The sequence below is a fragment of the Chiloscyllium punctatum genome, chromosome 14, assembly GCF_047496795.1.
Source record: "Chiloscyllium punctatum isolate Juve2018m chromosome 14, sChiPun1.3, whole genome shotgun sequence".
Classification (NCBI taxonomy): Eukaryota; Metazoa; Chordata; class Chondrichthyes; order Orectolobiformes; family Hemiscylliidae; genus Chiloscyllium; species Chiloscyllium punctatum.
In genome coordinates this window covers 17,511,254-17,534,681 of record NC_092752.1, presented here as the reverse complement: position 1 = coordinate 17,534,681, position 23,428 = coordinate 17,511,254, and the positions used below count along the sequence as shown (strand labels likewise).

At 41.9% G+C, this 23,428-nt stretch overlaps 1 protein-coding gene across 2 annotated transcripts in view; it reads left to right on the top strand.

Moving 5' to 3' along the window:
- Positions 1–23,428, top strand: part of LOC140485634 (rod cGMP-specific 3',5'-cyclic phosphodiesterase subunit beta-like) — a 77,345-nt gene that overhangs the window by 28,226 nt on the left and 25,691 nt on the right. For both annotated transcript variants that reach the window (XM_072583988.1, XM_072583987.1), the window contains exons 6-16: positions 585–649; positions 745–811; positions 2,201–2,248; positions 4,272–4,421; positions 4,532–4,675; positions 10,211–10,276; positions 11,052–11,198; positions 11,960–12,067; positions 13,467–13,576; positions 17,440–17,527; positions 20,140–20,240. In XM_072583988.1, the coding sequence (XP_072440089.1) occupies positions 585–649; positions 745–811; positions 2,201–2,248; positions 4,272–4,421; positions 4,532–4,675; positions 10,211–10,276; positions 11,052–11,198; positions 11,960–12,067; positions 13,467–13,576; positions 17,440–17,527; positions 20,140–20,240 (1,094 nt within the window). The remainder of the gene's footprint in view (positions 1–584; positions 650–744; positions 812–2,200; positions 2,249–4,271; positions 4,422–4,531; positions 4,676–10,210; positions 10,277–11,051; positions 11,199–11,959; positions 12,068–13,466; positions 13,577–17,439; positions 17,528–20,139; positions 20,241–23,428) is intronic.

The window sequence follows — 23,428 nt, the reverse complement described above, 5'->3', positions numbered from 1 at the left end:
GTGGTGGTGTGGAGGTCAACACTGCACTGTGTGAGACAGAATGAGATGTCTCAAAATAGAGGGGCCCATTAAAAAAAAAGGTGTGGGAAGATTGAACAAAAGGTATCAAATTGTCAGGGCCATTGTTGTGGTGGAGGACAGCCTCCATATAATTGTGTTTGACCACAATATATCACTTTCCACCTTTGGGATCATTGAGAGCAACCTCACCTCTGACCTCCCTCTGTGAAGCCACCTCGAAAGCATTGCTGAGCTCTGGACACCTCTTGAGACCTGTGTGCTGACAGTGAGAGCAGGACAGCCTAGCTACTGCCTTCAAAAAAAAGCCCATGGAGGAGGCCTTCCAGAGGCACAGCATTCCAAATTTCCACAATCTCTTTCCCAATCCTCCATTTACACCAGCTTCACTTCCATGGGTTTGGGAACATACTGGACACTGACTCAGAAGGCAAGAGTGATCACAATTGAGCCAAGGCTGACACAAACTGTTACAGATTATAAAAGAATGGTGATAGGTAGCACGTCATTATTGTCAAGAATTTCATCTATATTGTCGATTCATTATCTATATTCTTATTCTGTAGGAAATAATCTTTCACAAAATCATCGACTACATTCTACATGGAAAGGAGGAGATTAAAGTCATTCCGTAAGTTTTCAATGGTATCTCAATTGAGAATTATTTCTCCAGTGATGGTAATCATTCTGATGCAGAATTTGTGATTTTCTCTGTATTTTCCTTAGAACTCCACCTGCTGATCATTGGGCCTTGGCCAGTGGATTACCAACGTATGTTGCAGAGACTGGCTTAGTAAGTTCTGCTTTCAGAACTGTTCAAACATTTTATTAAAGGAGATAAGTTGAAAATGTTCTGGAGGAGGGCTTTGAGATTGAACCTCAGGATAAGGACCATCAACTTCTTAGGTCAGAGAAGCACTTACTGGGTTGAGCATTGTTTGGTGTTCCTGAGGGAAACTCAGTATTGGAATGTAATGCCCCCCAAGAGGTAGGTTCGGATGTGGGAAATGGTGGGGTTAGATGGTGGGAGAGGGTGCATGTTATTGGCCAGGATGGTGCAGAGTGAAGATTCTTTGTATTTTCTTTAACTTTCACCAGGGCAGAAAGGGCCAAGGATGAGCCTCCTGCCTCAACGTCAGTTGAGGCCCCTTTAATATGCCCCATACATGACTCATTCCACTACGACTGAGGGTTTAACACAAGGCAACCCACCAGGTAAACCCTGGCATAGAAGTTTGTGTCTTAATTGGTGGATGGGAAAGGTTCCTTTATTTGGGCAGTGCAATGACCACTGGAGAGGGTGCAGGAAGGTACACAAGAGCCATGGGGAAACCTATCTAGTTGCCCCAATGTATAGATACCCCCAAATCCACCACACTCCACTCCGACCTTGGCAGAGTTTCCATGCTTGACTCCGATAGCCCCTCCCCAATCATCATACTCCTGGACTCCACACCTACGATTATGTTGGCTTTGTTAGTGGAGGACCACCATGGTTAGCAACTCTCAAAGGCAGGACATCCACCTGACGCTAGGACTGTCTGAGGAAATTCCTTTTAAGGGATCCAGTAGGCTGAAGTAACTGAACAGTAGGAAAATCCCGGATCAGGCCTTTCTTGGGAAAGTGACCACAACTGATTTGTCACTGTTTACCGAGCCAGAGGATCCTGTTGTGACTATTAAAGGCTGCCCAAAATTAAAAATGAGGGTTTTATCCACAAGATACATAGTATTGTTACTGAAAGATTTTGCAGTTGTCAAAAAAGAATGAGTGTTAGGAAATGGCAGGTTCTCGTGAAAGGATATGAGATTCTTCATGATTCTTTCCAAAAACTGGGAATGCTGAGAAATACAATTTGGATAGGACAAGATGTTCAGTTGGAAAATCTCCCAGTTTCCAATTTTATGCTTTCTTCCTTGGAGCGCCTGATCTATCAACAGAGATGAGGACATGCTACGGTTAAAGACGTTGCTAAGAAGATCGCAAAGTGACTCCCTTTCCAACTGTGCTTATTTACTCTACAGAGAGGATTAGAAATCCTTTCTGGATTCACCAGTGACAAAACCTCAAAAAGTGTGGGGAATGGCAATCTTCCCTGTCGCTCAATCTCTCCTGACTTTAAAAAGCATTCTCTGAACGATTTTCCTCCAATAATATGGTCTGAATTATTTATCTTCACAGATCTGCAATATCATGAATGCAGCAGCAGATGAAACATTTAGCTTCCAGGTAAAAGACCCATTCATTTAAAATAAAAACCTTTCAATATTAATATTCCAGGTACACAAAATGACAAAGCATCGACTGGATGATTCTGTTTAGTTTAATCAAATCTCGATGTAATAACTATTGTGCTTCAAATTCTCCGAACCAGAAAAAACTGATCTAAAGTAATTGCTAAATTGATAAATATTGAAAAGTCCTCTTGTCACCTGTAAAGAATGTGGATGGGGCCAATTATCAGTTGAGAAGAACATTGGGAATGGAGTGAGGTGACAACACTGTGTGGAGTGAGGAAGTAAAGGGTGGATGGAGGTGAAAGGAAGTGAGACAGATAGAATAGAGTGAGAAGGTGCGGATTGAACTGAGGTGAAGGGAAGTGAAGTTGGTCAGAACAAAGTGGAGGGAGGATGAGCAGAGTGGACAATGACAGAGTGAGGTGATGTGGCACAGAAACAGAATTTGCTGACTGCTTGGCCAGTGACACTGATGGCAGGCTAGTCTGTCTGGAGGGTGTTCCTCCATGATAACGACCCTTTACCACCCTTCCAGTGGTCTCTGGATGGAAACGCTGATTTATCTGAGGCACTGCAGTTTTAGGCATTCTGGAGCTGCCTAGCTCAGAACAGTAAAGGGTGAGGAAGTGGGGAGCAGAATGGGAAAGGGAAGAGGGTGAATTCACTGGTAGGATTTTTGAAAAAGCAGAAATCAAAATTGGTTTGTCAGGCCTTGTGGAGTACTCCTGTACTTAATTGCTCCACAGAATACAGAGATAACAGCTTTCTGTACATCTTGGCCTTTGTCTAGAATGAAGAGCACACTTCAGCTTGTTCTGTTCTAAAGTAGTAATTGTGGATCAATGTGCACCACAGGACCCTATATTTCACATTTAGAGGGTTTACCACACATATCAGGTGCTTTGGACAGCAGTGGCCAGGCAGTAACCCATTCCACCCCGTTTCAACAAGACAGAATTTGCAGTGTTTGCCAAGTAGCTAAGTTTGTAGACTTTACTGCATTTGCTGCGAGGCCATTTGAAAGGGCAGTTAAGAATCAACCACATTACTGTTAGTCTGCAGACACTTGTGCACCAGTCTGGGTAACGGTGACAGATTTCCTTCCCTAAAGGGCAATAGAGAACTACTTTTGATTTTAACAACAATCAGTGATAGTTTCACTGTCACCACTATTGTCAGAATGTAAATCCCACCATCTGCTGGTGTGGGATTTGAAACCACCACACTAGTCTGTCCCTCTAGGTTAACAGTCCAGCTACATTATTGCTGTGCCACCATCACCCATGTTTGAAAGGTGTACCGAGAAGTTGGGTAGGTGAGCCTAATCAAACAACTAGAAATGAGCTTCTTGGATTGAATAGACTTTTTCTGTTACTTATGTCTGTTATCTCCGATATCTCTCAAACCAGGGGTCATAGTCTAAGGATACAGGTTAAGCCATTTAGAACTGAGATGAGGAGAAATATCTTCACCAAGATTGTGGTGATCCTGTTGAATTCTCTGCCACAGAGAATGCTTTCAAGAAGCAATTAGTGTTCGGGCTAAGGAGATCAAAGAGTATGGGGAGAAAGTGGGAACAGAAACTGATTTGATCCTGTTCAATGGTGAAGCAGGTTCAAAAGGCTGAATGGCCTTCTCCTATTATATATGTTTCTTCCTGTGCCCCAGAGAAACAATAGATATATTCTATTCAATCTGTTTGGTGATGTCAAAATAAACCTCTGGAGCAGATGGGACTTGACTCCAGGCCTCCTGACTCAGAGGAATAGATATATCCACTGCACCACAAGAAGGCCTCTGAGCAACAGTCTATCATGGTCCTATTGAAGTACTACATCTGAGCTCTACTCACCTGTATCTGCAGATTATTACTCATTTCAATGCAGGATTGTGAATGGAATTTCAACCATTGTGCATAGGAGGGGGAGAGAGATCAGGACCTGTTATGTTCTTATGTATTGTACGATTGTGACAATTCTGATGTCTTTAAAAATGTGTTTATTCCTCACATGCAGACTGAACCCTTGGATAGTTTTGGATGGACGATCAAAAATGTCCTTTCGATGCCAATTGTAAACAAGAAAGAAGAGATTGTCGGAATTGCCACATTTTACAACAGGAAAGATGGAAAACCTTTTGATGAAATGGATGAAGTTCTTATGGAAGTAAGCCTCACACTCAGGGGCTTTTAATCTTATTCAGGCAAAGTCATTGAAATATTGACAATTCACTGCGTGCAGGCCAGCCTCTCATTTGCTTTTGTCTCTTGTTTCAGTCCCTGACCCAGTTCCTAGGCTGGTCTGTTCTCAACACCGATACATACGATAAAATGAACAAGCTTGAATACCGGAAGGATATTGCTCAGGGAATGGTTCTATATCATGTAAAATGCAACAAGGATGAAATACAAAATATACTGGTACGTCTTTGCCTGAGAAATAGAGCCATCGTTATTTCAAACAAAAGTATAAAATATCCTTTGGGCATGAGTGGCAACATTGAGGATTTCAGAATAATTATCACATCCAATGTCTCGCACTGTTACCAGATGGTTCTTTCTGCTTTAGATCAGCATGGTGGGCAGAGGGCTCCTGTGATGCAATGGTAATATCCTCACCTTTGAGTGAGAAGACCCGACTTTACTTGTTCCAGAGGTGTGCAATAACATCTCTGAACAGGTCGATTGGGGGGAAAGCTTTTTTAGTGCACCCAAATGAAATAGTTTGTTAAATGATTTTCTTTTCTCCAGAAGACTACATCCATTTGCGCTGTCACAGCTTGTAAAACCAAAGCACCAAATGGATGACATAACTCTTTAGACAACCAGTATGAAACTGCTATCTCCAGAATGCAACATTGTTTCTGGTTACCTGCCATTTCTAGATAAAGAGCAAAATTTTCCTGTTTGTAAAATCTGGAGCTTCCAGCATACAGCTGCCTAAAGATAAGACAGTCAACTACTTTAAGATATTTTATAATGAAGCAGCTGTTTAGGTACGATATAATAACCAATTAGATAGGAAAGGTATATAACCTATGACAACAGTTTCCTTCTGTGTCTTCCTCTATCTTTCTCACTCCATCTTCCAACTGAAGAAAGCAACACCGAACCTGAGGAGAAGAAACTGCTCCCTGTATCTGAGCACTGATACTCTTTCTAGGGGTTGGAAATTTACCTCCTCAATTTCTTAGCTAAATTCCTCCATCCAATGGATACCGCACAAGTATCCAGATAACAGCATGGTCAACTCCTAGATGGGGTTATATTCTGCAAGGGACATTTCCTGGCTCATTCTAGTAACTTACATTGATAATAAGCCACACCAAGTGCCATCCTACCATCCTACCTGTCAACATAGAAGCCTGAGACAAGTGACCCAGATCTTTCCATAGACTATCCATGTGTATTTCAGGAGAGAGAGATTAGATTAGATTACTTACAGTGTGGAAACAGGCCCTTCGGCCCAACAAGTCCACACCGCCCCGCCGAAGCGTAACCCACCCATACCCCTACATCTACATCTACCCCTTACCTAACACTACGGGCAATTTAGCATGGCCAATTCACCTGACCTGCACATCTTTTGGACTGTGGGAGGAAACCAGAGCACCCGAAGGAAACCTGCACAGTCATGAGGAGAATGTGCAAACTCTACACAGATAGCTGCCCGAGGCTGGAATCAAAACTGGGTCCCCAGTGTTGTGAGGCAGTAGTGCTAACCACTGAGCCATCACTCTGCACCTAAGTGTGAAGCAGCAAACTGTGGCTGCAGAATTATAGACCTGAACCGGAGTTCTCTATCTATTCTCAGTTTGCATTCAGTGTAAGGGTTTAGACTGGCAATAGAATCTGGCAAACTGTTCCTTTAAATAGCATGTTAATGCTTGGAGTTATTTCAAAGCTGCGTTCTTACTTTAATTCCATTTGTCAGCTTCAAACTGCTTTGTAAGTGTTGGCAGCCTTGAGCCATTTCAGGTGTGATTGTTCCTGGGTAGCTAATATTGTCTCTGTCACAAAGTATCCCTGTAACCCTGCATTTCCCATGGCTAATCTACCAAACCTGCACATCCCTGTGTCCCAATGAAGTCTGAATTATTCCCTCATACTACCATGTCTGTCATCAATTAATCAGATTATCTCAGTTAAACCATTTTGAAATCATAATATAACAGCAAATCCCAAATGTGAAGTAAACAACTCTTTAGGAAACTGTTACTGAGGGAATACGTTCTTAAATCAATGTTTTGCATCACACGCATAAATAATTGGATCTCGGGAATTGGTGATTATGTTGTTGATAACAAATTAGGGACATAAAGAGTAGGCCATGAGAACTCCATGAACTTGCTCTGCCATTTAGTTTAGCTAATCTGCACCTTAACTCAGTTTTTCTGCGTTATCTCCTCATCTCTTCATACTCTTACCATATAAAAGTCTATATATCTTAATGTTGATATTTCCAGCTGTCCCAGCATTCACAGATTCCTGAAGAAAAAAATTCAGATTTTTTTTCAGCTCTTTGCGTGGGTAATTACTTCCTGATTTCCTTCCTAATTGACTCAGAACTAACTTTAAGATTATCTGCTGTTGATTGATCCATCAGAACAAATCCTATCCCTGTAACTGTCCTATATCCTTTTATGATTTAAGCACCTCAAAACCTCTTCATCCTTCCAAACTGCAAGGAATGCAAGTCACATTTATGCAAGCCATCCAAATTTGTTCCACTGAACTTGCATGGCACCTTTTGCAAGGGAGTGTAAAACGTCTTGAAGTATAGTGCCCAGAATTGAACACAATATTCTGGAAGGGATCTGACCAAGGTTGCATACACTGAAATTTAAGTTCCACCCTTTTGATATCTAACCCCGTTGAAATAAGAGACTAATACATGAGCTTTAAATGATTTCTTTATCTGGAGTTCCAAATCTCTTTATCCTTCTGTCATTTCTATTTTCATATCAGTTATGAAATGCTCAGATTCATCATTCTTCAGGTCAAATATGGATGACCATAGGCTTAGCCACATTAAACACCATTCGTCAAAGTTGTAGTCACTCATTTCACTTGTCTGCATCACTCTGTAACTTCCTAGTGCTATTGGTTTTATGGACCAGACCAAACCCCCTCAAAATATATTCAAAAGGTAGTCTAGACCATAAAGTTTTCTTATTTTATAGGTAAGTGTAAGGTGTTGCTTTCCAGATGCAATTTGATTGGAAAATCTATCCGATGTTAAGCAAAACACACTTTATTCATACACTGTAGCTAAAATACATCAAAAGAAAAAAATAAGGAAAAGACTTGGCTTAACTATAATTCTATTAGAAAATTTAACAGAATAATAGATTATTTTGTTTTAAACAGTAACTATTCCAATATAGTAACATCCCATAAACACACCCTTGGAAAGGCAAAATCAGAAAAAAGTTCACATGCAACTCCAGTCCAGGAGGATAGCCATCAAAGGGAGAACTCCGTGAGAGTGTAGCAGGGAGAGATGTACTGCAGCTTCTAAACTCTGCTGAGACCCCAGCAACAATTGCTCCTGAAAAACTAAAAAACTAAAAATCCCAGGTCTGAGAGAGCTTGACCACAAGAGCTTGACCACAGCCATTCAGGCAGCTTCTATTCCAACTTTCAAAATAAACCCCAAGGCCTCACAGACTGATCACTCTCATGGCTCTGTGTAGTCTGCTCATCACCTCTGCCTTAAAACCTCTCTTCTAAAATAAATCTCCAAGCCATACTATTGTCACATTGGGATACACTGTTTATTGTCCCTGTTAATTTAGAGTAACCTGCAAATTTGAACATAATGTTCCTCTTTCCTGGAAAATGCTGAATGAATATGGTGACACACTGAACATCCAAATAAATGCCTCAGGAACACAAACTAGTCATGTCCTGAAGGAATGACTATTATTCCCAATTGTAATCACCCTCATCCAATCAATTTCCCCAATCCAAATCAAAAGGCTACCTTAGAGTCTGTGCTGGCAATGATTAGATTCCTTACAGTATGGAAACGGACTCTTCAGCCCAACAAGACCACACCAACCCTCCAAAGAGTAGCCCACTTCGACCCATTTCCCCAACGTTTACCCCTGACTAATGCACCTCACACTATGGGCAATTTAGCATGGCCAATTCACCTGACCTGCACATCTTTGGATTGTGGGAGGAAACCCCCACAGACACAGGGAGAATGTGCAAACTCCATACAGACAGTCACTCGAGATTGGATTCAAACCCAGGTTCCTGGTGCTGTGAGGCAGCAGTGCTAGCCGCTGAGCCACCATGTCACCCTATGTGAAATTTAATCAAATGCCTCCTGCAAGTTCACTTCAAGAACATTCATACATGTGCCATTGTCTCTCTGATTCTAGTTTCCTCAGATTTAAAATACTCAGATTTGATATGCTTGAGAAAGGCAATCTGGCTCATTTTAATCAGTGCAAGTGCTCGGTTACTCTATCCTTACAGTTGGAGATTTGATTAATAAAGCAGTACCAAAATACAGAAATAAATGGGTTTACAGAGTGGACATATGAATGGTTTATAAAATAAAGTATTGCCATGTTTGAGGTCATTCACAATAGTATGTGGTATGAGGAAGCTATATTCCTTGAATTGAAAGAGAGCAAAGAAAATGAGAGTACAGATAAATCATTAAAATTAGCAAATTGTAAAGACATGAATGTCACAAATGAAAGTGTTGCTGGTTCATCGCTAGAGGTTTAGAGTACAAAAACAATAGGGTAATATTCAACATCATAGAACCTTACTTACTTCACACTTGGAGTACTTTGAGCAGTCTTTAGTATTCATGCAAATATGTTAACAGTAAATAGTTGGCAATGTGCAGAAAAGATTTGTTAGGATGTTACCAGCATTGACAGAATGCATCAATCAGGAAAGATTCATCATTGGTGAGTACGGGGTGGTGGGAAGGAATGGAAAAATGATTTGCTCTTTGCTTTGAGAAAAGAGAGTAAAACACAACCTGGTAGTTGTCTTATACAAGTTGAAGATGTTTGATAGGGTGGGTGTGGAGAAATTGTTTCTACCTGTAGGTAAATCCAGAACAAGAGATTTTGTTGGGGGAGTGAGGGTGTGGTATTGAATCTAAAATAGCTGCGAACAAATGAACAGTGAAGAGTTTAGGAGGAATTTCTTTTCATATAGTGTGGTAAGAGTGTCAGACTCACTGCCTAACTGACTGAAACAGATAGTATTAATAATAACATTTAAAAGGAGGTTTATGGGGTTCATGAGGATGAAGTAAATATAGAAGCATAGGATTTAGGAGCAGGAATAGACCATTTAGCCCTTCAAGTCTGTTCTACCATTAATTAAGATCATGGCTAATCTGGATGTGATCTCAATTCCACTTTCCTGCTTGCATCTAGCACCATTCCCCCTCTCCTCTTTGAGTCTATTGTTAATCAAACATTTATTTGACTATGCTCTGAACACATTCAGTGCCACACCCAACAGTGCCTTCCAGGTAAAAGAATTTCACTCACTGAAACAGAAGGCTCTAGTTGGGACAGGGGACAGTGGAGTGGCATATTTGCCCAGAGACATTATTATTTTCCTTTTGTGCTCGCTCAGGATTAGATTCTCTTCATTCATTGAAACTAGATGTCAGTGAAATCAATATTGACCCGATGCCCCACAGGCTGATAAATAAAGTTGCTTAAACATGGTTTGCATCATATAAGTGGATTACACTACCTACATTGGAGAAGCAGAGACTTGCACCATCTCTGATACAAGTGATGTCCAATCTCACATCTTAACTAAGTTGAACCACCAATACAATTCTGTTATAACTGCACAAGGAGATGGCAGAGAAATATTGCAATGATGAATTCTAGTCCAATGTTCTGCCAATGTTTACCAGGGTTTACTTACTTGAGTTGTTAAAAAATCTCTCTTTGCTTCCAGCCAACAAGGGAAGTTTTTGGAAAAGAACCTAATGAATGTGAAGAGGAGGAATTACAAGAAATATTGGTAAGACAAGTAAAATTGTTTCTCCCCAGTGTAATCCAAAATTGCACTGATATGACAAAAAGGCATTTAAAATACTAATAAGTATTAAGTAATTTGGCAGAATTGTAAACCCCAAGTTGATGAGCACATTAATCTACATACACAAACCACCTGTCAGTTCTTCAGCATTCCTGAACCAGTTGATCGGCAGCTTATCCTCTGATTTTCTCTCCCTCCTTCAAACTAAACGCCTACACACCTCCTCATACAGCTCTCCACAGTGTTGAGGCCTTTGTGGAAAACATTAAACAACATGCCCTTGTGCACTTTAATCGCAATATGTTTTTCATGAATTTTCAGCAGCATTATTGAAACAATAATATGAAGTTTCTCTTAAGAACAAAGTTCGATATTTAGTGAGGAGATAGGTGATAACTTTATCTAGTAGCAATATAGATTTAATTGTGGTGGAGGTCCCTCGATTGTGTTTGTTATTTGGTAACAGTGCAAAATGTAGAATTAATACTTAATGACCGCGAGGATATTTTATGAATGTTTTATGCATTGGTGAGATTGTAAACTTTTCTATGAATGAAAATCAGGCTGTTGTGGTGGAAATGTTTCTGTTTGCATAATTTTGAATCTTGCAATTAGAAGTAATACTGCAAATAATCCTTTGGAAGCCCACTTTTCAGTTTTAAGAATAGGGGTATGGTGGTGGCACAGTCACATTCTCCTCTGGAGCGCACACAAACCCTGTCAAGATTAAACAGCTTGGCATCATCCTGTTTTTCAGAGTGAGCAGCTCCCACGTGCTTCGGACTTTCAACTTTATGAGTTCAGCTTTAGTGACTTAGAATGCGCAGAGATGGATCTTGTGAGATGTGGCATCCAGATGTATTACGAGTTGAAAGTTGTGGACAAATTCCACATCCCACGTGAGGTAAGTTTCAACAGAACAGGAGAAGCTTGAGCAGTAAATACCAGAATGCAAAATGCCAGGTGACCAGAGGTAGCTCTGGAGATACCAGAGTGATTTGCTGTGGTCTCGTTGAATAACCTGAACCCAATCCCAATGCCTTCCTTCTCAACCTTAGCTGTTAAGAGGAAAGTGAGTTTGCATCATCCAGGCTGGCAAACGAAGGAGATGCCAAATTTATGTGGGAAGATGTCAGGAGGAGATCCAACATTTTCCTGCCGCCATGGCATATTGGCAGTAAAAGTAACTTTGTTGGCACAACTGGTAGCTGCCAGTTGAGCCGCCTTAAGTGATAAAATAAGGGCTAAGCCCTCCTCAGCTCTGCCGGCATTCTGCCTATGTTGGGATGTGCATTGAATTCATTCTTGAAGGGCTACACTTGGAGGTTGGTTTGGGAAGAATGTGTGTGCTGGTCAAATTGGACAGTTTGGATTCAGGTGGGCAGAGATGCCTTTAGTTTTGCACTGATTGGTTCTCTTAATCTAGAATTCAGAAGTGGCCAGACATGAGTAAAATTGTCATTTATTTATACCACCCAAGCTGATGTGTCGCACCTGGTCTTTGGTTGTTATATGATTATTCGAGAGAGGAGGGTGGAATGACTTTAAAGAAGAGCTCCAGCACATCCTATTACCTTATTTCTTTTAACCATAAGATAAGTACATTTCATTGAATGCCAGATTCAATCTCCTGCACTAACTAGGTATTCTATGGCTATTTGTCAGGTTCTGGTCAGGTTTATATATTCCTTAAGTAAAGGATACCGAAGAATTACATACCACAACTGGCGTCATGGATTCAATGTTGGGCAGACCATGTTCACTCTTTTGATGGTAAGATTATCCTGCTTTTCAAATTTGCATTTATATTATAGGCCCTTTTCCCTTCTTGTCTGTTAAGTGGTATGCTGACATCTAAAATTTAACTGCATTGGGGTCCATTTTTGGAATTCAGTCTTTTCCATCTTCATCCCCTCACTCTTGTTTCAATATTATATGCATCAACAAAAATCTCTGGGTCAATCTACCTGCAAAAATAAATCCAGTGTGTGAAGACAAATGCTTCCAAAGTTACTGGAGCCAAAGGAGTGAAATTTTTATTATAATCATAATTGTTGGTATTTTGAAACAATGCAACAGTTTCATGGTGGTTTTTACTGATACAATAGCTTAATGTTTCCAAATTGAATTCAGGTTCACAGATTTCCACAGCTGGATTTGACCTCAGCATCTCTGATTTGTTCCTCTAACTAATTATAAATAAAGACAGAATATGCTGCAAATGTGCAGTAGATCTGGCTGTATCTGTGGAGAAAGAAACCGAGTTAGCATTTTAGTAGGCGCCCCTCATTTTTCTGATATAGATCACGGAATCCCTACATTGTGGAAGCATCAAGTCCACACTGACCCTCCAACTAGCATCCCACCCAGACCCACACCACTACCGTGTATCCCTGCATTTCCCATGGCTAACCCACCTAGTCTGCACATCCCTGGACATAGGGGCAATTTAGTATGACCAATCCATCTAACCGGCACATCTTTGGATTGTGGGAGGAAACCTATGCAGACACAGGGAGAACGTGCAAACTCCACACAGGCAGTCAGCTGAGTCTGCAATCAAACCTGGATCCCTGGTGCTGTGAGGCAGCAGTGCTAACCACTGAGCCACTATGCTGTGCTGTGTAAACTCTGTTTCTGTCTCCATTTGAGGATAACTGAACTGCTGTGTACTTCCAGCATTTTCTGCTCTTGTTGTAGATTTTCAGCATTCTGCAGTATTTTTGGCTTTGTGCCCTCATGACTTTGGTTCAGTAACATGATCCCTCCAGTACCTTGGCACTCATAATACAAACTAGGCCTCTGTGAAGCATGTTTGAGGTATTTTCCCACATAAAAAAAAGCTAATTGCTGATGGATTTCCAAAATTGCAAGCAACCCAACTGCACAATACTAGTATCATGTGAATGCAAATAACTTGAATTCTGAAAATCCCAATGGGATCGTATGTGAAACTGCAGCATAACTGAAATCCATCATATTATTTGTAAGAGCGATGAAACACAGCCACTGTTCTGTGGTTCCTTCAATTTTGATTAATATTTTAAAACAACAGATAAGTAAATTGCACTGTTCTAACCAGACTCAGGATTTAAGATGTATTAACAAACCCGGTTGCCTCCCATGTTCTGATCAAATGTGGTTAATCTCACACGTTTCTATGCACTTGCAGACAGGTAAATTGAAACGCTATTACACAGACCTGGAAACAATGGCTATGGTCACTGCAGGGCTCTGTCATGATATTGACCACAGAGGGACCAACAACTTGTACCAAATGAAGTAAGTTCTTAATAAACAGCTGCCATCCTTCTTTAAATCAATTGTCATTGGTAAATAAGAACTGAAAAATATAGAAGGTGTTAGCATTTTTGTTTGAAAACAAAACACATGTTTAATTTTCTGTTCTTGTCAACTTTTTCAATCTACATAGTTTTGGCTTTAGCTCATTTTATCACCTTTTATGAATATTCATAAGAAATGTGTTGCATAATGTAAAAAATGGGGAACTCTGAAACTCTGAAACTAGACAGGACGAAAGATGGATTCTGGATTAGTGGTGCTGGAAGAGCACAGCAGTTCAGGCAGCATCCAAGTACCAAACCATCATCTCCCAGACCACACAGAACCTCATCACCTCAAGAGATCTCCCACCCACAGCTTCCAACCTCATAGTCCGGGAACCCCGCACTGCCTGGTTCTACCTCCTTCCCAAGATCCACAACCTGACCACCCTGGCCGACCCATTGTCTCAGCATGCTCCTGCTCCACTGAACTCATCTCTACCTACCTCGACACTGTCCTATCCCCCCTAGTCCAGGAACTCCCCACATACGTTTCAGACACCACCCATGCCCTCCACCTCCTCCAAGACTTCCATTTCCCTGGCCCCTAACGCCTCATTTTCACCATGGATATCCAAACCCTCTATACATCCATCCGCATGACCAGGGCCTCCAAGCCCTCCATTTTTTCCTCTCCAGACATCCCCAACAGTACCCTTCCACCGACACTCTCATTCATTTGGCCGAACTGGTCCTCACCCTTAACAATTTCTCCTTTGAATCCTCCCACTACATGCAGACCAAAGGGGTAGCCATGGGCACACGTATGGGCCCCAGCTATGCCTGTCTCCTTGTTGGCTACGTAGAGCAGTTGATCTTCCGTAATTACACCGGCACCACTCCCCACCTCTTCCTCCGCTACATTGATGACTACATTGGCGCCACCTCGTGCTCCCGCGAGGAGGTTGAGCAATTCATCAACTTCACCAACACATTCCACCCTGACCTTAAATTAACCTGGACCATCTCTGACACCTCCCTCCCCTTCCTGGACCTCTCCATCTCCATTAATGACGACCGACTTGACACTGACATTTTTTACAAACCCACCGACTCCCACAGCTACCTGGATTACACCTCTTCCCACCCTACCTCTTGCAAAAATGCCATCCCGTATTCCCAATTCCTCCGCCTCCGCCAGATCTGCTCCCAGGATGACCAGTTCCACCACAGAACACACCAGATGGCCTCCTTCTTTAGAGACCACAATTTCCCTTCCCACGTGGTTAAAGATGCCCTCCAACGCATCTCGTCTACATCCCGCACCTCCGCCCTCAGACCCCACCCCTCCAACCATAACAAGGACAGAACGCCCCTGGTGCTCACCTTCTACCCTACCAATCTTCGCATAAACCAAATCATCCGCTGACATTTCCGCCACCTCTAAAACAGACCCCACTACCAGGGATATATTTCCCTCCCCACCCCTTTCCGCCTTCCGCAAAGACCGTTCCCTCCGCGACTACCTGGTCAGGTCCACGCCCCCAAACAACCCACCCTCCAATCCTGGCATTTTCCCCTGCCACCACAGGAACTGTAAAACCTGTGCCCACACCTCCTCCCTCACCTCTATCCAAGGCCCTAAAGGAGTCTTCCACATCCATCAAAGTTTTACTTGCACATCCACTAATATTACTTATTGTATCCGTTGCTCCCGATGCGGTCTCCTCTACATTGGGGAGACTGGGTGCCTCCTAGCAGAGCGCTTTAGGGAACATCTCCGGGACACCCGCACCAATCAACCACACCGCCCCGTGGCCCAACATTTCAACTCCGTCTCCCACTCTGCCGAGGACATGGAAGTCCTGGGCCTCCTTCACTGCCGCTCCCTCACCACCAGACGCCTGGAGAAAGAACGCCTCATCTTCCACCTCGGAACACTTCAACCCCAGGGCATCAATGTGGACTTCAACAGTTTCCTCATTTCCCCTGCCCCCACCTCACCCTAGTTCTAAACTTCCAGCTCAGCAACTGTCCCCATAACTTGTCCGGACTTGTCCTACCTGCCTACCTTCTTTTCCACCTATCCACTCCACCCTCTCCTCCTTGACCTATCACCTTCATCCCCTCCCCCACTCACCCACTGTACTCTATGCTACTTTCTCCCCACCCCCACCCTCCTCTAGCTTATCTCGCCACGCTTCAGGCTCACTGCCTTTATTCCTGATGAAGGGCTTTTGCCCGAAACGTCGATTTCGAAGCTACTTGGATGCTGCCTGAACTGCTGTGCTCTTCCAGCACCACTAATCCAGAATCTGGTTTCCAGCATCTACAGTCATTGTTTTTACCGAGGACTAAAGATGGGCACAACAGGAAAACCTATGCCAGTGAGTGGGTTTTTTGTGATAGGAACCTAACAAGCAATGTAGGCATTTGCTCATATTTCTGTATACGTCTTACAGGATTATCAACAGGAATACATTTATCTCCCGATTGTTAGTGATTCCAATATAAAATCTATATCGGAGTCTATATTAATACAGTCATAGCTTATTAGGCCCAATGCTTTTTAACTTGCCTAATTTATTTATATCTGATTCATATAAATACTAAATGCAAAAGAAAAACTGTCTCACATTTATCAAATTATTCATCTATCTAAATACATAAATGCATTCATGTATGAAATAATTTTGCAAGAGTATTAAGATAGCCACATAAACACAATGGCAAATCTTAATTCAATATACAGCTACACTCTGAATTTTTGGGCCTAATTTTCATGTGCAAAAAGAAAATATGAACATGTGTTTACATTTATAATGTACAACATATTTGAACATTGCGCTAAAGGTGAATTAAGTGCATGGACTATACATGTCATGGCTCCTTAATGAAAGGGGTTGTTTTAAAATAGGTGTCTCAGGACTGATGCTTGCCCAGGTAAGATGACAGTGATGCAGTGGCAAGAATAATAAATAAATGGGAATGTAGGATGCAGAATACAAACAGATCAGCCATGATCTTATGGAATGGCAAAGCAGGCTTGAAGGACTGAATGGTCTATTTTGGTCTTGTAAAAGCTTGCCCAATTCCATGGAAATTGCAGAGAACTATTTGATACCCCACAGTTGACCTGACCAAGCAGGAGTGCATGGTGCGGGTTTCTGGCCCAAACCAATCCACCACCATAAAATGCCTTGGGAAGAATTAGAAATCCTGTTATCACGTCCTGGCTGCCATTTTCACATCTCCATGGAATATCCCCATCCCCATGAAAAAATCCGACCCAAGGTCTCAGTTCTGAACTACAGGTCTTTCGGGAAACTTTTGTATTTTTATCTCTCTAGCTTTGCATGCAGGCTTAAGTAGTTCTATTCAGTGTACATTGATCCATTACCAGAGTAACATAATCATTCATAGATCAGTCAAACCATTGAGCACACGCTTAGCAAAGCCTTGACAAGTAAAAATAAATATTTTCTTTCTTTTTTCTTCATTAAGGTTGTAAGAGGCAAATACATTTGGGAATTCAGAATGGAAATTGGATATTCAGGGCTGTAGGGAAAGAGCAGGAAAATGGGATTACTGAGTCATCTTACAGAAAGCCAGTCAGGGAAGCTGATAGGCTGAATGGCCTCTCTCTGTGTGCTGTAGCTATTCTACAATTGATAGGTTTTTGATGGTGTAGAATTATTTCAAGCAAAGCTAGAGTTATACTTTTTATACTTCCTTTATCTCTTTTAATTTCCTTCAATTTGTGTTGTAACTACTGAGCGGAAGGCAATATGGTCCCACACTGAAAATGTACTGTTGTCTTAGGCAACAAGTATTTGTAATGGTCAATTTATCTGTTATCAGGTCCCAGCACCCATTGGCAAAACTACATGGCTCTTCAATTATGGAACGTCATCACTTGGAGTTTAGCAAGACTTTACTTGCTGATGAGGTGAGACTCTAAATCACATGGGCCACTACAATTAGATGGAGCAGTCTTATTAATCACAGCACTCTGCCAGACTGATAAATTCAATCAAAGGCTTGAGCCAGGAATAAAGCTGTGAGTGAAATAGAACAGAACATAGCTAACAGAGGCTGGCAGTTGAAATACAAGTTGCACAAAGTGAGTGATGATGGTTCTCGTGATGCACTAATAGTGTCCCTGCCTGTGAGCGAAGATGCCCAGGATCGAGTCTGATCTGCTCCAGAAGTGTATAAAAGCATCTCTGAACTGGTTGATCAGGAAATAAAGAAATGGGTGATACCATCGCAGCTCCTGTCACATCCTATTGCCTTTATTTTCCATTTATTGTGAAATCAATTTCACTTCTTTAACACTAACAGGAGAACAAAAAACACTAATCAACTGAGGGAACTGAAGATATATTTTAAATCATACAACATTTGAATATGATAATAAATGTAAGAATAATAAGGTAATTCTGGAAATGTGAAATAGAAACGTAAATGATTTCTAGATTTTTAAAGAAACCTAAAGCTGCTTGACATTTGGTCAGGATCTGGACCCAAAAGTTTTGTACACCTCCAGAGCTGTTCTGAGAATGAATCAGTGGATGAGCTGCAAGTTGGGTTCTGTGTTTGCTCCTGAATGTACTGCAGGGCTTTATAATGGTACCAGTCACAGTCTCACTGATCCAGGCAACAAAGACAAAGCATCAAAGTTCATGATGCAGGGTCCCATAATGTGGAACAAATTACTGGATAGGCTGCAGAAAATCAGTGCATTTAACTCTGTCACATTATCTTAAATTTTTATGATGAAATTTACAGGGTCAGGAAAGACTGAACACCCGTATTTGCGTCTGAACGTTGATCCAATCATATTGCAGTGCTTTTTTTTTCTGCTGCCTGTTTTAAACTGCTTCAATGAGCAGGAAGGTTCCTTCTTTAAATATGCCAAAATATAGCATGTACCTGATGATATCATCTGGAATTTTATGGGCTGTTAGGTATCATTGAAGGTAAAAGGGGTGATTGGTATAAACGCAGCCAATGGAACGTTTTGGGCACCGAGGAATGTTTTTACATTGGAAGCTGTTAACTTTGCATCGACTCCTGATGTTAATTCCTGTTTAAACATTTCTGGGCATTGTTTTAATCTTCCGTAATTATGCTAAAATTGGTGAATACAATCTTAAATGACTGATGTCAAGGAATCAGTCCTGATGAAGGGCTCCTGCCTGAAACGCTGATTTTCCTGCCCCTTGGATGCTGCCTGACCTGCTGTGCATTTCCAGAACCACTCTAATCTCGACTTTAATCTCCATCATCTGCAGCTCTCACTTTCGCTTAAATGGCTGATGCTGTGTCATAACCTAGGAAACCTGTTAGATTAACTACTACTTAAAAATCACACTTTATGGCCATCATGTAATTGTTTTCCATCTTTGAGATTTTCCACACCATTCAATGGGCTGGAGTCATCATTTCCCTTGCTGACAGGTTTGGAGGCAAAGGAGCAGAGGAATGTCAGTGGCCGTCTGATTGCCACCCACTCATTTGTCCCTGCCTCTGTTGTACCTTTTATCTGGTGGGGTTGGGGAGGGGAAGGAGGTTTAAGTAGGGGTGAAGGTGTATCAATTAGCCAACCCTGGGGTTACTTACGTTGCCATTTAAAGGTCTCATCCTGTTGCTGCTGAGATTCAGTGGGAGAGGCCTGTGCCAAGAGGGCAACCCAGGAGCCTCATTCACTATGCAGGCTGGTGGTAGACAAGTTGGCCCCCCCCCCCCCTCCCAAACTTTACCAAGGTGTAATCGTCATCCCTTAGATTCACCTCTCTGCCCAATCGGTCTACCCCACTTCTCAATCCCCGAGTGCCCGTTCACCTTCCTGCAGGTATGCTGTGTGATTCAGTGGAGCTAAATTCCTTTTCCTTCTGGCAGTCTCTCTGGCAGCAAGGAGGATGTATGATGGAACCCAGGCTGAGGCCAGAACATGCACGTAGAGTCTTTTAACAGAGGAGGGGTGCTGCACTGCAGCTGTCACATGGTACTGGCTGATCTGTAGGTGACTTTCCCCTGATACCACTTGCCATTGGCATATCTGTAGGATGTTTAAAATGTTGGCCATGTTATGAACCCGCACTCCTTGGCCATCAAGTCCTGGGGTGGGACTTGAATCCGGTGCCTCTGGCTCAGAGGCAGGGATGTTACCCACTGGGCCACAAGACTTCTCCTGGTGCTGCCAAACTGGAGAGCTACCAGCCTCTGATTGGCCAGGAAGTTTCTCAGGGTTGATATCCTGATGTTGAAGACTGGAAATTCTACCTCAAGTCAACTAACAATCAGTCAGCTGCTAAATAGCATTGGGTTACTGTGGCAATTTATCACCAGGCTTGGAAATGTATAAAGAAAGGAGGTTGTGTACTTTGATCCTCCAGCTGTACCTGTAAAGAAGAGCTTTAGTCTGACTGCTGATTCACTCCCCTCCCTCTCAACGTAACTAACTGCTGATACTTTCTGTGAAAATGAAAGGTGTTGTACTCATTTACTTTATCACTGGGTAACTATCTCAAATTTGTCTTGTTGGTTCTCTTCCAGACTTTGAACATTTTCCAAAACTTGAACAGGAGGCAGTATGAGCACGTCTTCCATCTGATGGATGTTGCAATCATTGCAACAGATTTGGCGCTCTACTTTAAGTAAGGGACAGTGAGTCTCCTTTATAGACAAACAGCTTTGTAGTTATTTAAGTTGCAGACAACTTATACCATAAGACCTAGGAGCAGAAATTAGGCCATTCAGCCCATCAAGTCTGCTCCACCATTCAAATATTGGCTGATGTGCTTTTCATCCCCATTCTCTGCTTTCTCCCTGTAACCCTTGATCCAATTGATACTCAAGACACTATCTGTCTCAGTCTTAAATATATTCAATGACCTAGCCTCCACAGCCTTCTGTAGTAGTGAATTCCATAGATTCAACACTCTCTGGCTAAAGAAGTTACAGAATAAAGAGAAAATCAAGTTAGGCAGGATCCTGTCTGAAGCACTGAACAAAAATATTTTGGAGGAACCACATTCTTAAACAATATGGGGAAAATTACTTGTTGGTTCTATGGGATGAAGTTCTTCATTTGGACTCCAATAGGTTTGCAATCATGTTACACATTCAACCCAGCACCAGGAAATTGTCAAACAAGGCTAGCGCTTGGAGATCAGCATTGAGAATAAAAATGTAATTTTCCAAAATAGCCCTTCTACTCAGAGCAGTATCTAGAAGGAAGTGAGAGTGGAAATTATGGAGGCACTACCCATCGTTTTTCAGTCTTCCATAGACTCAGGGGAGGTGCTAGATGACTGGAGGATTGCAAAGATTATGCCCTTGTTTAAAAAATATGTATGGGTAAGCCTAGTAATTATAGATCAGTCTGTTTAACATCCGTGCTGGGGAAACTTCTTGAAACAATCATTCAGGATGGAATTTAGATAGACAAATCTGGGTTAATTAAGGAGGGCCAGCATGGGAAAGTCATGTTTCGCTAACTTGTTGGAGTTTTTCAAGAGAGGTCGATGAGGTTAACGCTGTTGACGGACTTGTAAAAGATGTTTGATAAAGGGTCACACAACAGAATTGTGTCAAAAGTTATGACTCTTTAAGCAAAATAGTAGCAACTGAGACACAAAACCGAGTGATAGAAAACAGCAAGTAGTGGTTAATGGAAATTTTTCAGAGTGGAGTTCCCCAGAATGGGCCCATTGCACATTGAAGAATCTGCACAGAAGATTTACATGAATGGCTGCAGGGAAGACAAACTTAAGAGGATAGAATTGAAAGATTGGGACTCGAAGGAAGGAGGTTAAGAGGAAATCTGATAGATTTTTACAATCATGAGGAGACTAGATAAAGTAGAGAGGAGAAGCTGTTCCCACTTGTAAAGGGAGCAAGAACAAGATGGCATAGATTTAAAGTGATTTGCAATAGAAGCCTTTTCACACAGCAAAGGGTATGGTATGTACTGCCTGGAAACATGGTGGAGACAGGTTCAATTGTGGCATTCAAGGGGACATTAGATGACTATTTCTACTCACATAAGGAGAACATTCCAGACCTGAAACATTCGTTGTGTGAAAAAGATTTTTCTCATGTAGCATTTGCTTCTTCTGCTACTTTGAATTTCCACATTCTCAGTTTTTTCATATGTTGGAATAGTTTCTCTCTATCTGTTGTGTCCAAGTCACTCAATATTTGGAATTATTCCACGTGGATTTGAAAGGGTGTGATAAGCATCACCAATGTTGTGTGATTATGAGATAAGGAGGCGATGGAAGAGTAAAGCACAGTTTTGTGGGAGATGAATCAAGGGCTATTTCCTCCTATTCTACTGTTTTTGTAGTAATGGTAGATCCCATAATTATAAATAGTTGCAGAGCGGCAATAAGCAATATCCTTTTCATTTGACAAGAGACTTCTCATTAGACCACCAGGTGGCTATTCTTGCACATAGTTGACCATGTAAACCCTTAAAGAACCCACACATTTAGAAAATATGGACGGCAGCCATTATAAATGCCACTATCAAAGTTCCACTCAGCCTTCTCTTCTCCAAGAAAAACAGTTTTAACTTTTCCAATTTATCTTCATAATTACTGTTCCTCAGCTTGAAACATTCTTTCGAATTGTTTTTTATCCTCCATCCAAATCCTTTACAAAAAGTGTGGCACTCAGAACCGGACACAATACTGAGCTGAGGTTGAACCAGTACCTTATCCAAGTTCGACATTGCCTCCTTGCTCTTACACTCTGTGTTCCTCTTAATTCTCCATCTTTCTCCAAGTTCGGTCTCTTCCCAGTTACATTCATGATCTTCCAACATTTTCCATCAGCACTACAATATCAACAACTCTCTGTTGCATTTGTTTGATAACTTGCTTGTCTTGTTGCTGCTTTCTGTCACTCAACATCACCACATAATCATCATCATTGGAGTAAGAGTTGTAGCGGGGGGGCCCAAGTAGAACAGAAAATAGGTACGTTCCACAGACCCCACAAAAAGACAGGAACGCCTGGGCTCCAGGCAGGTACCTTTGAACTTGGCAAAAGGGAGCCAAGTTAAAGGAGAAGCCGCTCAAAGTGAGACTGAGATCAGCTAGGGGGAGGAGGGTAGCAGTGGATAGGGACTAGTCTGGCCTTTTTGCAAGGAAGAAGCAGACACCCTTCAATCCCTCATGGCGGGGACAGATGTGTGGAGGGATTGCACATTTCTGGTGAAGAGGAGGCAACTAGAAATTAGAGTGTTCCTGCTTATTCTCTTTGTGTCTGATTGGTGTCCTGTACATTCGTCTGAGCTGGCTTCTGTTCCTTTGCAATGTAGTACTGTTATCAATATTCACTTCATATGATCATCTGGACTGCTTACATATTTTAGAAACCTTTGCTGCTGCCCAATTAGTGAATTGGATTTCTAACTCACACTGTCTGCCCATTGCATATGCCTGGGAGCTGTTCAGCTGCTTCTTACATGATTTCAAGGAGCTGTATGCATCACTTGGGGATCAAAGGATATGTGGGAAAGGTGGGAACATGCCATTGATTGAATGGCCAGCTATGATCATAATAAGTGATGGAGCAGGGCTGAATGGCCTCCTCCTGCTCCTATTTTCTATGTCTTTATTTCTTATATTTGTAAAGAAGCATGTCCTATATCTTGGGACTGTTAGATTTAATAATTGGGGTGGCTGTCATGCAATGGAGTCTGTTAATCCTGAAGTCAACTCTTACCTTGAGCTAGTCTTTCTAGGGGTGGCACAGTGGCTCAGTGGTTAGCATTGCTGTCTCACAGCACCAGGGTCCCATGTTCAAGGTCTGTGTGGAGTTTGCACATTCTCCC